This window comes from Girardinichthys multiradiatus, chromosome 6, assembly GCF_021462225.1.
Source record: "Girardinichthys multiradiatus isolate DD_20200921_A chromosome 6, DD_fGirMul_XY1, whole genome shotgun sequence".
NCBI lineage: Eukaryota > Metazoa > Chordata > Actinopteri > Cyprinodontiformes > Goodeidae > Girardinichthys > Girardinichthys multiradiatus.
In genome coordinates, this window is record NC_061799.1 from 889,759 (window position 1) to 907,061 (window position 17,303).

Consider the following 17,303-nt stretch of genomic DNA (forward strand, 5'->3'; position numbering starts at 1 on the left):
ATTTCTGAAAAGGAATTTACTGATTTAAAGTTTAAAATACCTTTTTTAAATCCCAAAAAATGCTCCAACTAGTTTACCCTGATCAAGTGAGGATTGTGTGTACTCAATTAAGAAGCAAATGGCAGATACTGCTAAATAAAGTGGATGAAAACAAAATTGTATAGGATGTAAATAATTACAGGCTTTTAGTACCTTGTGAGTTGATTTGCCAGAACCTTTATCAGAACCTTGATAAATAGAGGCAGAAAACTCATTGGCCTATACTTACATACCTGAGAAAATGCTTAATTTACTCAACACCAATAATGAATTGTGACACAATCGGGCTATTAATTTGATTCCACATTCCAGACCTTTGGCATCTTGCATTGCTGACTAATTATTTTCAACTTTTGTCCTTAATGCTTTAGTGACAATTCTAGATGTGTCTTGATTACAGTTTTTAAGTCCAGAACAGTTTTTTTTCCCCATCAGTTCACAAATAGAACTGTTCACCCAGAGTAAGGAGTATTTTACTGACATAGATTACTAATCTGTTCACATGCACAGAAACACTGTTTTACTGCTGCAAGCTTCGCTGAGTAATTTGCTGAAATTTGCAACTTTAAAAAAAAAAGCCTTAAGAAAGTGAAAAAAATAAATCTTACAAATAATGCATTGGTGGAGAAATACAGTTATCAACATTTTATTAAAGTGCATTCACTAGTCAGGTTACCCCTAGGCTCTATGTTCTAGTCTAAACAACATTTTTGCATAAGATAGCAGCCAGTGTCTGTTGAAATATGCTGTGTGAACATCTGGTGGAAACTAATATTGTTGCTCATAGAGATGCACCAATCAATTGGCCAGAGATAAGAATCATCAAATTTTCCCCAATCTTCCCTGAACTGTAAATACTAAATAATTAGAATGTATTTCTTCCTATTAATTAAATACATCAAAACTAAAATATTCCACAATCTTCTGTCCATAGCCCAATCCACGAATAGAGTAAATTTGATTTACTTTTTAGACTTTAATTAAATTAAATAAAGGTTGGGAACATAGATAGGGATAATTTTGGATTTCCTTCATTTTCTATAGAATTTAAACCTACTACTTATATTAAAGAACCTGCAATTTGAAAAAAAAAAAATCTTTGATTGAATTTGGTTTTGGCAGGTCAGACCAAAGACAAGATCAGAAATTGATATCAGCCTGAAAAGGCCTGATCGGTACATCACTACGTTCTCAGTCAAATTTGGTGATTTCTTTAAGTGCACTTATTTTCTAGAAATCCTGCTTTCAGTCACAGAATGTGATTTAAATGTGTTTTCTGTTCCAGAACATCTTTTTAGCTGGGCATAATTGTGCTTAAGTCCTCATAAACCTTTTAATAAACGTCTACTGTGTTTTTTGGTAAAAACTCAGCAGAGCAGGAAGCAGAGATTTCTGACACCCAGAAAAACACAGCTCCAAAGCGAAGTGATGATGGGGACTGCAGTGAGAAAAGAAGTACAAACACAGGTAGAAATGTAATTAGAAAGCCATAATTACTGCTATACCTTTATAAATATGTGGTTATCAGTCAAAGAGAAACACAAATGAGGAAGCAAATGCTATTATTTACTCATATTTATTATGTTCCATAAAGTTGCTTCCATTGATTCTGTGCAGTTTAGTAACAAGAGCATCAACCTAATCAGTTACATCAGAGAATGATGGAAACCTTTGGCAAACAAATGCAAGCTGTTAAGTGGATGTGAAATAGTAAATGTCAAATTATCTTAACACGCTTTTACATAAAGCCTTCTTATGACATTGCTCCAGCTCCTGCCGCCATTGCTAATCCACCTCCAGCAGCCTATCCACGTACAGGGAGCAGCAGATGGCCACAGCTGGAGAAACCTCGCCGCTCCAGTGACAAAAGGCAGGGCAGCAAGTCCCTTCCTCCCCCACAGAAGTCAGTAGATTGCATCAAGTGGAGCTCCTGACAAACAAGAACTATTAATCCCTTTTCAGTATTGTATTCTTTCTGTTATTTTTTCAGCCTCCATGGCATCTCTTCAGTTAGGTCAGGAGAACCAGTCATCACCACCTACAAAGAGACTGATGGAATTCAGGTAGGACCAAAAAACAGGAAATGGGAAGGTTAATCTGTAAACATAACTGTGACTTTGATTATGAAACACCTTTCAAAGTGCAAAAATTAACAAAACAAAGCATCCATCCACTGACTTCCGCTTATCCAGCGGCTGTACTCTGAGTCCCTCCCGGATGACGGAGCTTCTCACCCTATCTCTAAGGGAGACACCCTGCGGATTGGTTAGGCGAACTCCCATGAACCCTTCAGGACCCTGCTGAGGGTGTAGAGCTGGTCCAGTGTTCCATGGCCAGGACGAAAACCACACTGCTCTTCCTGAATCCGAGGCAAAACTAAACAATAAAATGTAAATGGTGAAATTAGTAGAAACAGAAGAACGAACATGTCTGGAAAGACTTCCAACAAAACATAATAAATCCAGTTGAAAAGCTCTGTGTGAGTACAACTCACTGAAATAGTGAAATGTGTACAACTCTTTGCATTTAGTTTTTATTCAAGGATACAAATTGTCAATACAAAATTGTCAGCATGGGATTATAAACTAATACTATTTCCTTAGCATGCTGATCTTAAATGATCTTTAACCTCTGTCAGATGTGCTATGCTAGATCTGTCACTGTGATTTACTGTATAACTGTATCATTGCTTTAAACAGAAGAATCTTTCAATCTAAAATCTTCTCATAGACTTTCTGTCAAATTTCTGAAATATTATTTAGGTCAAACAGGTCTCTCTTGAAAATGAGAACTAATTCTCAATGAGAATAATAAAAGTCAAATAAAATAATGAAATGATTATGATTATTGATTAATTAATATTTATCAAACATTATAATTAAACATCATAATTCAGGAAAATAATTTCTTAACCAAAAATCATCACTTACAAATAGAAATCAGAGATGTCCTCTGGTGTTGTGATTTAATTCATCATTAAAAATTGTTAAATTATTAACCAAAACCACAAAATGTCACTGTTTATTCAACCACTTCACCGAAGCTGGGGGAACTTCAACCTTGTTTTGACAGATAAATCACTCTTGCACGAAATAAACATAAACGCTTCTCTTTATTATATACAGGGGTTGGACAATGAAACTGAAACACCTGGTTTTAGACCACAATAATTTATTAGTATGGTGTAGGGCCTCCTTTTGCGGCCAATACAGCGTCAATTCGTCTTGGGAATGACATATACAAGTCCTGCACAGTGATCAGAGGGATTTTAAGCCATTCTTCTTGCAGGATAGTGGCCAGGTCACTACGTGATACTGGTGGAGGAAAACATTTCCTGACTCGCTCCTCCAAAACACCCCAAAGTGGCTCAATAATATTTAGATCTGGTGACTGTGCAGGCCATGGGAGATGTTCAACTTCACTTTCATGTTCATCAAACCAATCTTTCACCAGTCTTGCTGTGTGTATTGGTGCATTGTCATCCTGATACACGGCACCGCCTTCAGGATACAATGTTTGAACCATTGGATGCACATGGTCCTCAAGAATGGTTCGGTAGTCCTTGGCAGTGACGTGCCCATCTAGCACAAGTATTGGGCCAAGGGAATGCCATGATATGGCAGCCCAAACCATCACTGATCCACCCCCATGCTTCACTCTGGGCATGCAACAGTCTGGGTGGTACGCTTCTTTGGGGCTTCTCCATACCGTAACTCTCCTGGATGTGGGGAAAACAGTAAAGGTGGACTCATCAGAGAACAATACATGTTTCATATTGTCCACAGCCCAAGATTTGCGCTCCTTGCTCCATTGAAACCGACGTTTGGCATTGGCATGAGTGACCAAAGGTTTGGTTATAGCAGCCAGGCCGTGTATATTGACCCTGTGGAGCTCCTGATGGACAGTTCTGGTGGAAACAGGAGAGTTGAGGTGCACATTTGATTCTGCCGTGATTTGGGCAGCCGTGGTTTTATGTTTTTTGGGTACAATCCGGGTTAGCACCCGAACATCCCTTTCAGACAGCTTCCTCTTGCGTCCACAGTTAATCCTGTTGGATGTGGTTCGTCCTTCTTGGTGGTATGCTGACATTACCCTGGATACCGTGGCTCTTGATACATCACAAAGACTTGCTGTCTTGGTCACAGATGCGCCAGCAAGACGTGCACCAACAATTTGTCCTCTTTTGAACTCTGGTATGTCACCCATAATGTTGTGTGCATTTCAATATTTTGAGCAAAACTGTGCTCTTACCCTGCTAATTGAACCTTCACACTCTGCTCTTACTGGTGTAATGTGCAATCAATGAAGACTGGCTACCAGGCTGGTCTAGTTTAGCCATGAATCCTCCCACACTAAAATGACAGGTGTTTCAGTTTCATTGTCCAACCCCTGTATGTGAAGATTTATTCAAGCCAAATAATCCTGATATACCATTATTTTGGTCCAAAACCTTCACCTAACTAACAAGCACTATTCTACACAAAGGGAATAACAATGACTGTATAACAATAATAATAAAAGAAAAATATATGCACATTGAGTGTCTATGAAGGTCAAACCAGCAGTTTTATGGACAAAATATGCAATTTGGGTTAAATGGAAAGAGAAGTCCTCCGGGTGCTGATGTTTCGATTGCAGCAATCAGCTGTTAAAACGGTGGGGCCACGCCCATTTAGCCTCTAGCAGCTGATCGCCCCAAACCTCGAATAAAGAGTCATAAAACTGTGAGACGGGAACTCAGTGGAAAAACTCCAGGAATAAAACTGGGACAAAGGAGTGGTCAGTCGAGGCCCAGACCACAGTTGCTTTGGATGAAAAACTTTTAAAAGTCCAACTTCTAACTCCTGGCTGGTTTGGGATCAGCCAGACAAAACATGAACACACACATTCAGCAGCGCTTGCGCAGCAAATCAAAACACAGCTCAGAACTTTTTCCTGCTCTCGGTGGAGGTGGACGCTTTTTCTCTGTCTCCTGCACCCCTCCCATATCTGCCCTGCTTCAGCTCTGTCTTGTCTTCTTTTTGGAGCCTCTTCTTGCATATCTTCCAAATTCTGAGTTATGGATTTGGTCAGCTGGTCTCTCAATGCAATTGATCAAATTTTCTCGACGAGAAGACAGGGGTCGGCAGATGGACTCCCGGCAGAAGTGGAGGATTGTGTGTCTGTCGATAATGTCAGTCGAGGATGTGGAAGATGTGTATATAATTGGATGTTTGATATCAGGATTTCTCCTTTTTGGAGTCAGCGGTTACCTGGCATATCGAGAGATTCGGAGAATGTCAGCAGTAGTTCTGGCCATTGTAAGGCTGCCTGGCATGTATGATGGGATCTTCAGAGCGATCAGCACTCAGACTGAGATGTTACGTGAGCTGAATCACAGACTGGATGTGATCCTTACACAGGATCGCAGGCAGGTTGCGGTTACTGGACTCAGGGGTGAAATGGGATAAATCTTGGAGAAAGTTGTTCGTTCGGATCTGGCAGAAAGACCAGGAATTTGGCTGTTTGGATTCGCCTTTGAGAAGCACCAGCGAGACTCTCAAGGCTGACGGAAAATTAAGAGTCAGCCTAACCCAAATAATTATTGTTTTTCTGAATCTGGCTCCCCTGCACGGCCTTGATGGCTGGTTATCTTCAACTTCTCCTGGAAGTTATGTAAACATGACGCTCTGCTCCCTCTGCCCCCCTCCCTTCCCTGAGGACATCTGTGGACCTGCTCAGAACTTGGCCGGTTGATGAACATTCCAACGTACCATCAAGGACAATGGTCTCTGTGACAGTGCTTCATGGACTTACTTGCACACACTCACTTGCACACACACACATGCTCAAGATAAACATATACACCCCCTCACACCACCTTCACCGTTCCCAGCATGATGTTGTTTTGTCAACTTGTTGCTTCTTTGTTCTGAGGTTTTTTACAATCTCAAACTGTATCCTGCTAAGGATAAAGTGTGAAATATGATTTTTTTTTCCTCTACTTACCTAATGTGGTCTCTTTTCTCATCTAGCAAGGGCAGCGCCTGTGAGTGGGCAGCAAAGCCTCGGTGACCCGTCCCCCCATTGTCTTGTGTCATGATGTATGTTTGGATGGGTTGTACTGGAATTCTAATTTCCCCTCGGGGATCAATAAAGTATCTTTGAATTGAATTGAATTGAGCATAAAATACTTCAATCAGTATTGCATGCAACAAGTTGATACCTTGGATTAACTACTGATGATTCTAAATCACCTTAACTATGCCCCATCCTGCCCAGACTTCTAAATGCACCTATCCAATTTAATATAAAAAGAAGGAAATTACTTTGACGTTGATGTCTTCTCTTCACCGGTTGGGTCAGGTCTGACAAAAATCGAGGTGGCGGGGAATCACGCGTCTGTAATCACCTCAAAAAAAAAAGGTAAACTTCTCATCCGTCCAGGAGGGGAAAATATGAAGAACCGTTTAGTCGACTGAATCAACAAGGAGGGAACTCATCTCCTTGGAAATAAAACCTCTGTGGGCTTTCACCTGCGCCAGGTGTCTGCATGGTCTTCAATCAGTATATGAATCTTCTGATCTTCTCGTATCAGACAGATTTCCAGCTTTCAAGCTCTTCCGGGAATGGCCTTGTGGAGCAAATGTTCGCCTGTGAGCTTTTGTCTCTCCAGATATGTGCCTCCGTTGCCTCGTCCCGTAAGACACGCTGGAAATGGCAACAAAAGTTCATTTTCCACGGGTTTGATAATCCCGGGTGACGTCAGAGTTGTGATGTCTGTTGAGCTGCGTGTGTCGAACTGCCCGACCAAAATGGACGACTCCAACAGTAATATAAATCGTGCTTAAACTGTGACAGGCCCTGGCAAAACCAGGAACAAGTCTACCTGGGGTCATTTACAGTTATTAACATATCCTGAAAGAGTGGAGTATAAGCTTTCCAATGATTTTAAACTTGTGGAAATCAAAAAAGAACTTAAGAAGATATAGCCATTTAAATGTTGGCATTCTCTAAAGTACTTTAAGGAGAAAACAGGCTTCAAAGTTTTGTTAGAATCACCTCGAAGCTGGGCAGTAACAAAAGCTGGTCATTTGAATAACTTTGTATAGCTTGCTATAACATCTCAACGTTTGTCTACAGAAGCTCCAATGACTGCATTGTCATTGAACTCACAACTTTATTTTTCTATGTAAATATAATTCACAGCACTGCATTACAGTATTTGTGTGCATTTCACAAACATCTTTCAACTGTCCAAACAATTAAAACACCAAATTTAACGGTAACACACACAAGAAAAACTAAGTAAAAAACATAACTTAAAACTCTCGACATTTACAAAATTGTCAACTGTTTAAGTTTGTTTCTTTTCAATTCAGTTTTATTTATATAGCGCCGATTCACAACACATGTCGTCTCAAGGCTCTTCACAAAGGGTTTGGAATGCTGCGGGTTGTTGGGGAGGTTAGATTAAACTACTGAGTATTAGAGTTTGGCCATTTTAGAATGGGTTATGTGTAGGGGCACTAAGTTAAATAATAAACTGATAAAGTTTGTCCATGTAGAGCCCACTGGTGGTCATTGTTATACTAAAAAACCACAATGATTAGGATACCTCTCTCTGTCAGACTGATTATAACCATTGGAAAAGAGAAGGGGTCATACAGGTAGCAGAAATGGAGGGTGTGTTTGGACCTCAACCATAACTGAGGCTAAACCTGACTCCCCCTTACTCCATCCAACAGGGAGGAAGGCAGAGGTCAAAATAATTGGAGAGTGTTGCATTGTGTGACAGGTGGGTAACTTTAAAATGGGCTAAGTCAATTCACTCGAATCATACATATTTCAAGTCAAGTCTTAATTTCTGCATGTTATTTGTGTCTGCAAATTGCATTATGACTAGAACTCGGTCTGAAATTAACAAGTAACAAATTGATACATTGTTATTCCTGCTCTTTTTAATTGCTGTTTTTTGTTTTTTTAAAGAAACTTTTATGAGCCATTTTAAAATACAAAGATATGTATGGGAGTTGGTGATCAAAGTGTGTCTGATCAGAATGCAGGTATGAATAGAGCTATGGGCCAATAGTTTTCAAATATTTCTCTCAGCTTTTAATATTTGACTGGTCAGGTTTACATGAACTTGTCCGCTTTGCTGAAAATACATGATTTATTTTCAATATGATGAATCATAATAATTTTTTTTTAAAGTTGTCAAACTCACACCATAAGAAACTGAAAGGTATTCCTGCAGACTTCAATGTCCCCGATCAAAGTCCTGGCGTGTTTTCTCTTCGTTGGTGTCTTCTTGGTGCATGTTGTCATCGCTGAAGTTTCTAACGTAGGCCTGTTTGCTTCAACATGTCTGCTGATTCTCATGTCCTGCCACTCCCTTTCTGCTGCTAAAGAATCCATTTTTATGTTGTACATGAGATCTGGAGAAAGTTTGCAGCTACAGGACTGTGTCCCAAGTGGAGAGTTCTCCTTTCTTCTTCCGTCGCATTTACAGTCAAAGTTACGGATCTTCTCCATTTCACTGTCTCTGTTTTCCTCAAATGCTGTGATAGCAATAGCTTCTGATATGTTACGTTTAGCTCCTCTGTCGCCAGTCCAAAGCTTTCTTCATCATCCTCATCTTGGGTTAACTTCAGCTGGAAACTAGGAATGTTCTCCAAAGTTATGCAGTGGCTATCATCAATTTCTTCCACTTCATCTCCTTCTGATTCGGAATCTGAAGAGAGTCCGGCATCGTCATCGGTCTTGGTGAATATGTTAACCCACAGCGAAGCGTTCTAACAGCCATGGTTCAGCTTGGCCCATCTTGAAGAAACAAATTTTAACACATTTCAAATAGCAGCTGCTTGAATTAGTTAGTGCTTACTTCAAGCACGCAACTTATTGGCCGCTACGCATAACAAAAGCCAGCGCATAGACAAATTAGGCCGTGATATAAATGAGCTGTGGGTTTTCCCGCTCTGATATGCAGATGCAGGACGGCTGGGTTTTACGCTGAAAACAGGCCAAGTTGAAACACAAAATTTACCATTTTAAAACCTCTGAAACTATCATTTAGAGCTCTGAATGTTTACTTCATAACTTAAACTTGCACATTTTGCAATAAAACGAAAATCACTCTCTTCTCAGAAATTGAAGGTTTTTTCTCAATTGCGCTCTGCCGACTTGTTCCTACTTTACTCATGGCATGTCACAATTATATTTGGTGAAATTACTTGTTTAATGCTCAAGATTAAAAGTTTAGGACTTGGACTTGACTCAAGACCGGCATGTCTCGACAGACTAGTGACGGGCTGTGCCAGCACTAGTCTGGGCTGGTGCTTGGGTGGTCTGCTGTCTCCACCCCCGGATGGACAGGGACCACCTCCTGGGTCCAGTTGCCCCTATGGGGTTTTGGCACTTGAATCTGGGAGTATAAAGTATGTATGGAGAGTGTGAGTGAGTAAATTACGTCCATTATTGTGTATCTTTACATTGGGTGCGTGGGTGTTTTTATGTGTACGCATGAGGGTGGGAATGTGTGATTGTGACTTTGTGTGCCTGTTTTTGTGTCAGGTTAGGTCTTGGACTGCTTCCTCTCCTGGATCAGTTTAGGCTCCCCATCAAATGTGGGGCCTATTTCCTCCCCGCCACACTACCTGCCGGGGTTTGGTGTCTCTACCTGCTGGTGTACTTGTAATTCTTGGTGTCCGAGGCTGGGTGCTTTGGTGTGTGCTCACTTCTGGTGACTGCTTGCCGGGGCCTGGACCCCTGGGCTCTGTTGGGCCTCTGCTTGGGGAGTGATGTGTCGTGGGATCTCCGGTCTCTGGGTCCATGGCTGGATCTGCTCTGGGGTAGACGGCTGCCAAATAAATCTGTTGGGTTTTTTCTTGGCACTCAGACAACAATTCTGAGCGCTACTCTGCCGGTCAAGACATGCATGTCTTGACTTTGGACTCAACTTAGGAATTTCGTGTCTCAGTTTAACTCAATACTTGGGTAGAAAGACTTTTAAACAATGACTTGGTCCCAACCCTGGGTGAACGGTATTAACAGCTCTCCAGCCTAAAACAGGGTTAACATTGTGAAATGATCAGCCATTTTGGGCTAGTTTGGGCTCAGTTTGACAAACTCACTGACCAAAGATTTAGCTCTCCTCTGACCGGACGTATAACAAATATTAAGCAGTTCTAGGCAATCTCTGGGAAAATTGAGGAGTGTGACAGCTTCTGGAAGAGACATCTTTTTGAATTTTTGCCCAGCGTCTACTTCTGTCTTCTGTCATCCCCCGACTCTAATAATAAGTGCATTAACATCCAACTTGTCCATTCACTGCTGGACTTATATTTCTGTCTGACCTTTCTGATGTTATGCTGTTGCAGCAACGTTGCAGCAAAGTCTTACAGTCAGACATTTACATTATGCGGGGTGACAGGAGTTACTGTCAATTTAAGCTTGCACAGTGAGACATGTTCAAGTCCTGCATGATCTTTGAAGTCGGAAATCAGTTGTGTGCCTGGCTTCGGCCGTAGAAGTTTTTTACTTTAAACAGCAAACACTACATAAACAACACAGGTACAATAGTTTTTGTGCAGCATCCCGTAGAGCATTTTAAGACGTTTTTTTATACTGTCAGTATAAAAAATACTTTCTGATGAAAGTGCACATAAATGTTTAACTGTATCCTTTGCTTGTTTAGTTGTGAAGACTGATTCTTTGGTTTATTGCTTTTTGGTATGTGGTTTGTATGTAATTAACTTAATTTGTTTATAACTTTGATGAAAACAATTCTGTCTTATTAACTTTGGGATTAAAACAGGATTAATGTAACTTTTTTTGATTTTAGGTTTCTAAAGAAATATTAAATAAAATCCATCTGCCGAGTGGAAATAAAGGAAAGGCCAAAGAAAATGGAAAGACACATCCACCCATTCATGTTGCCAAAAAGTGCTCTTCTGACACACCAAAATGTGAACAAAAGTTAGCTCCTCTGTTAGAAAATACAAATGATTCTTCTTTTAAACTCCAAAAAGCAGGTGGAGTGAAAGAACTTTATAGGGCTAGGATGACAAGAACCTCTGCTGTGATCATGGAGGAAGTTCTTCAAGTGCCTTCCTTAAACTGTGCGTCAGTAGAGAAGGTGGGAGTGAGGGAGATGGAGGTGCTTACTGTTCCAGCCAAACAGAAAAAAGATATTCTTGTGACGAACCTGCCTGATCAGTTCAATCATGAAGCAGTTGGCCACATCTCAACTGCAAGGGAAAAAAAGGTTGTAACTTGTCAAAAAGGACAAAATCAAAGGACAAATCTTGAACAGACAAATAAAGTTGACAAGAAAGCAGATGCTGAGATTTCTAATGTAATGCTAGTTTTACCTTTACAAAACGAAAACAATCCAGAGGACTGCAGGATCCAACCATCACCAAGGTTACAGCGGAACCTGCTCCTGAGCTGGGATCCACGACATGTAACTTCTCCTTTAATCCTTAAACCTGCCACCTGTTTACCTGGAGTCACCTACAGGCCAAGCAGCATGCAGCAGACACAGGAGAAAGCATCACCGGTACCCAGGGATCAACCAGTATGTAGAGGAAGAGGTACCCTGAACCCCACAACTGGTAGAGATGATGGACCACCTACCCTTTCTCCACAGACTCCAGACTTTATTCATAGAAGCTCCCAGACGTTCAGAAAGGAGGAGCCAGGTAATACGAAGGACTTTGAAGGTACTTTTACAGACAATGATGATTCTGACACAAAACCTGTGATAGGTTTTTTAAATGAGCTCAAGGACACAGAGTCTGTTTATGAGCCTCTGTCTACCATCTTTGAGTGTAAGGAAGAGAACGATGGGATTCTGGTTCCCAACATGATTCTGGAAGAAGAACCAGATCTGAAAATAAAATCTCCCACTGGCACCGATATTGACATCATAGGAAATATAAAGAATACAAAATATGAAGAATCATTGTCTCTTTCTGACTTCCAAGGCCAGAATCAGACAGACTTGTGCATGAAGGCACAATCCAAAAGAAAATTTAAGATAAAGTTCCCCAAAAACAAACTGGCTGCACTTGGCCAGGCTATCCGAAAAGGAACAAACAAAAGAGGAAAAAAGGATTTGGAAATAGTTATACATGAGGAAGAGCAGAATAGACAACAGACGGAAAGCAAAAAGACCTCTGAGGTGAACATGACCAAACAATTATTTCTAAACAGTTCCTCTGAAAAAGACATTACTGCAGATATAAGACTCTCAAATTCACACGCTCGGGTGGAGGATCTCCGCAAGAATACCTTAGATTCAATCAGCAGTTTGGAAGAGTCCATTAAGCAGTTGGAACTCAGTGTGGACAGTATAACTACACCATCTGACCGAGATCAGCTCAAAGGAAGAGTGAAACAAGACATCCAAACAACCACTTCCAAAAGACAAGCCATTCAGATCCTCCAAAGCCCAAATCCTCCACAGAGTGAGAGACTCAGATCGCAACCTCCACACAGCTCAACCAGCAAAAAGGTCTGATGTTCTTCTGCAAACAAAACTTTCTCTGTTTAGTGGGGTCAACTGGTGTGGGCTCTTAACCCTTTACTTTCTGACTTCAACATTTTGTTGTAAATGTCTTCCACAGTTTATTTCAGTTAAATGCAGTCGCTAATAAAACTGGGAAAAAGTGTTCTCTGTGTGTTATCTAAACTCAAACTCAATCCTGTCTTTAACTATAGCTACTTAGAACAAAAAGGTGACAAATGTTAACTGGCAATGAATTTGAAAAATGTTTCTAAGCCTTACACAATGATGTTGTCATCAACTGAGTCTCATATATTGAAATTACAATTTTAAAATTTTGCATCTTACTGTGTGTGGTTTGCTCAAGCAAATCCCCATCTTGTAAATAATCTGACTTTGTATTCTATTAGAAAGTATTTTCGACAGTACTTTACATACATGTAAATACCATAGTGAGTTAACTGGCTACAATAGTAGTGCCTACTAACTAAGCTTTTGTTTATGTGTCTGTTTGACAGAGCTCCAGCATCTCTGCTCAGATACCCCGCAGTAATTTACTGCGTGCTTCAGCTGAGGAAGGAACGGAAGTTCTGCAGCAGCCCAACAAAAACAGGTAAATGAGCTATGAAGTGGCCTCAGATTGGCAGCTGGGAATCACTGGAACATTTAAAGGTTGGTTGTGTCCAGCTTGCAGGCTAAACACCCTGTAGTGGGGATTTATAAACCAAACGTCCAAAAACAAAAGATTTAAGAGCCACTGATGCACTGAAGGCAAAGAGACATCTACTGTCCAAATCTAAAAGTTGCATTTAATGGTTTATTTATCCAATTTGGCAAGCAATAAACATTGATCTAGTCTTTATTGTGTCCTGCTGCTTTTCCTGCCTTGGTAATTTAAAAAAAACATAAAACATAGGCCCACCCCAGTGCATGCTGGTCCTTTTACTTCTTGAACCAATGGTTTTTCCTGGCTCATTTACAAAAGACAAAAACACCAAAAACAAAAAAAATACGAATTATTAACCTACTAATAAAGGTTTAATGTTACTGGATCAGAAGTATCAAATGAAATGTCTCCTAGAAGTTTGGAATTCAGAATTCCTTCTACCTCAACAAGGGCTGTTTCTCTTATTGGTTGACTTCCTAAAGCAGCATGGAGGGATCCCAGTTACCACACACATATGGGGCAGAGGGTAGATTAAACTGAAAGGTATTTCTTCAAGTCTGGTTCCATTGGTTGAGGAGCAGTCTGCAGTTCTGATTCTCCTGCTTTTAAATTGTTTCCACAAAGGCAGAGCTGTTCAACAGGCTGAAAGTCATTAGAAATGTTTCTGCATCCTTGCTGTTAAGTCATTTAGGATCTATGCAGCATGTTGTTATGCATTGAAAGGTTATCCCCCACATTTTCTCAGTATGGCTTCCATCTTCTATAACAAAGTGTCCAAAACAATCTATACCAGTGGACCAGGATGAAGGTTAAAAATGTCTCAGGTGAACTGGTGGTAGATCTGTCACCAGTTCTCTTGGGTATGATTGGACTGGCTCTCTACTTTTTACATTCTTAACATTGGTGTCGATTACAACAGGCTTAAAACGAAGGCAACCAGACTTTCAATCTGTTTTTCTTAATATGTTTCGGCACCTATCCAGGAGTCGTTGTCAGTTTAAGGAGGCTTGCAGTTGAGAAACTTGAGACACCTATTTTAATTTATTTTTCTTGATTAAAGAATAGTGACAAACAAACCAAACCTTGACTTTAAAACCAGGAATACATACTGAACCTATAAACTGCTGATATCAATGCTTGATTGGTCTGATTTTTAATCACATTCTTAGCTGTGTTTCGATGGAAGGAGATCTGTGTGCACAGGTCACGGAAACTAAAGCAACAACACACCTGCAGGAACAAGACATCTAAAAAGGCAGTTTTCTTTGACCCTACACTGGGACCACACAACTGACAGAAGGGATCCAATTCAATTCAATTCAGTTTTAATTATATAGCACGAATTCACAACACAAGTCGTCTCAAGGTACTTTACAAAGTCAATTCAGTCAAATCATACAGATTTCAAGTCAGGTTCATACATTCCAATTAATCCTAACAATTGAACAGTGCAGTCGAAGTTAGCTTTTTATTCAAATTGGATAAAAAGTTTTTCTATCTAAGGAAACCCAGCAGATTGCATCCAGTCAGTGACTTGCAGCATTCACTCCTCCTGGAAGAGCATGTAGAGAGAATAGCTGGTATTGACTTTGCAGCAATCCCTCATACTGAGCATGCATGTAGCGACAGTGGAGAGGAAAAACTCCCTTTTAACAGGAAGAAACCTCCAGCAGAACCAGAACCAGGCTCAGTGTGAGCAGCCATCTGCCACGACCCACTGGGGGTGTGACAGAACAGAGCAGAGACACAAAAAGAACACAGAAGCACTGATCCAGCGTCACTTTCTAAGGGAAAGAAAAGTAAAACATTAATAGTTATAGCTCCTCTAGTGGCTTCATCTAGGAAAGAAAGACAGCTAAGCAGATAAACTCTGAGCCAGTTTTCAAGTCTAGAGGAAGAAAGAGAGCACATAGAGTTAGTCACAATAGAAGCTCAGTCAATAGCTATGTCTAGGAGAGACAGGGTTAAACACTGAGACAGGGCCACGTGTGTCATCTGTAGAAGGTGAGCATTAAATTGATGGCAGCAGCAGCTCAGGTGATGTCCCCCTCCAGGAAGGTGCCACACCTAAACACAGCCAGGTCAGATGTAGCTTCTAGGAAGAGAAAAAACAGAGATAGAACATAGAGTTAAAAGCTGAAATAACAGCAAATAACACAAATTTGGAGAGTAGTATAAGAATGCAGCAGATAAAGTGAAAGTGGTCATTATGTCCTCCAGCAACCTAAGCCTATAGCAAATGGGGATAAAATAGAAGGATCTGGGAAATAGGTTCTGGGGGAAATGTTCTGGGTTGCATTGTGAAAACAAGCATAATTGCTAGATATGTGTGTGTAAAACTGTGCATTCAGCAACATTCAGCAACATGCAGGTTTTCAAAAACATCAGTTTGTGGTGTAAGCAGGTCCTGACTCTGCCTCAGGACTGGCAGGTCTGAGCCAGTAACATCATGACTGAGTGCTGAAGCTTCATGTTGCTTTGTACTCCTGTGAGCTGTGTTAGCTGCACTTTTCCATTTTGTATGCTTAAGTATTGTGTTGTTTAATGCAATAGTTCTGGGAAACACCTGTTCACCTCTCAGTTCCTCACTTCTCAGACATGACCTCCTCATCTTCTTCCTCCTCCTCTGGTGCTTCTTCACCTTCATTTTTTCCACTTTTTGCAGTGGGAAACACTCCCTTCAATCTCATCCACTTCCTTCAAGAGCCTCAGCCACTCCTTCCTCTTCCCTGAACACCAGGCAACAGTTTCTTTTTTTTCCCTCTGCCATCTTCTTTATCAGTTTCTCCAACAAACTTCCCATCTTGCTTCCCTTTTTTAGCCCTTTGTCTTCACAGAGTAATGATTACCAGTCTGACCATCATCTACTTCCTTCACCTAGCAACATCGTGTCCCCGCTTCATGCTAACATAGGAAGAGGTCTCTAGGCAGGAAGGACCATCACTGCCCTGTCATCACTACAGCTACGAATTTATTCTACTCATCAGCTCCTCCTTGCCCATCCCTCTTCTTCTTCTCCATCACAGTAGGATCTGGATGTTTTTGTTGGACTTCTGCACTTCTGGACATGGTCTACAAAGGACATGTTGTGGAAGTACTGTGCAACTATTTGGAGATTAAATGGTAAAGAGTTTGTACTTTTTTAGCTCTTTATCAAGTCCGAGGACCCCAAAGCACTTTAAACTACAATCAGTCATCCACCCATTCATACACACATTCACACACTGACAGTAGTGAGCTACACTGTAGCCACAGCTGCCCTGTGGCACACTGGCAGAAGTGAGGCTGTCATATAATCAGTGCCACTGGGCCCTCTGACCACCATCAGCTGGCAAGGTGGGTGAAGTGTCTTGCCCCAAGGACACAACAACTGGACAGACAGAGCAGAGGGTTCAAACCCTTTGCCATGGTTGCCTCATAAAAACACAGTATACAATAAAATGAGAGGACTAATAAGCACACTGTATTCCTACAGCAATATTGTGGTGTGTGTGCAGGTATTTATGAATGAAGTGTTTCTAAGACAGGAAAAACTAAAGGTTTGCTGTGGGCTTGTAAAGGTTTAGCTAATATCAGCTAACTCCTGTGTGGTCCTAAACCTTACTATGGAACTGTCTGTGGTCATTAACACTAAAACAGTGACTGAATTCAGCCAACACAAGGTTTATTGTCTTTGTAAAACATCCTCTGAATTTTTATCATGTCATTAGGAATACAGTGGCTTGTAAAAGTATTCATACCCCTTGAACGTTTCCACATATTATCAAATTATACCCACAAACATAAATAATAAATATATTTTTTGGGAACTGTATGTGAAAGACCAGCACAAAGTGGTATACAATTGTGAAGAGGAACGAAAATTATGTATGACTTTTTTTTTTACAAATAAAAAACTGAATGGGCATTGTGCAAAAATATTTAGCCCCCCTGAGTCAATACTTTGTGGAACCACCTTTTTCTGCAATTACAGCTGCAGGTATTTTAGGGTATGTCTCTACCAGCTTTGCAGATCTAGTGACTGAAATTTTTGCCGATTCTACTTTGCAAAACAGCTCATGCTCAAGTTCAATTTTGGTCTTGTCTGACCAAAGCACCTTCTTCCACATG

General features: G+C 40.7%; 1 protein-coding gene across 1 annotated transcript in view; it reads left to right on the forward strand.

Annotated features, from left to right (window-relative positions):
• si:ch211-207d6.2 (sickle tail protein homolog) overlaps nt 1–17,015 on the forward strand; it is a 63,904-nt gene extending 46,889 nt beyond the window's left edge. The window contains exons 15-19 of the mRNA XM_047368961.1: nt 1,411–1,506; nt 1,810–1,942; nt 2,030–2,102; nt 13,045–13,139; nt 16,075–17,015. Coding sequence (XP_047224917.1) covers nt 1,411–1,506; nt 1,810–1,942; nt 2,030–2,102; nt 13,045–13,139; nt 16,075–16,120 — 443 coding nt within the window. The 3' untranslated portion in view covers nt 16,121–17,015. The remainder of the gene's footprint in view (nt 1–1,410; nt 1,507–1,809; nt 1,943–2,029; nt 2,103–13,044; nt 13,140–16,074) is intronic.
• The last annotated feature ends 288 nt before the right edge of the window (nt 17,016–17,303 follow it).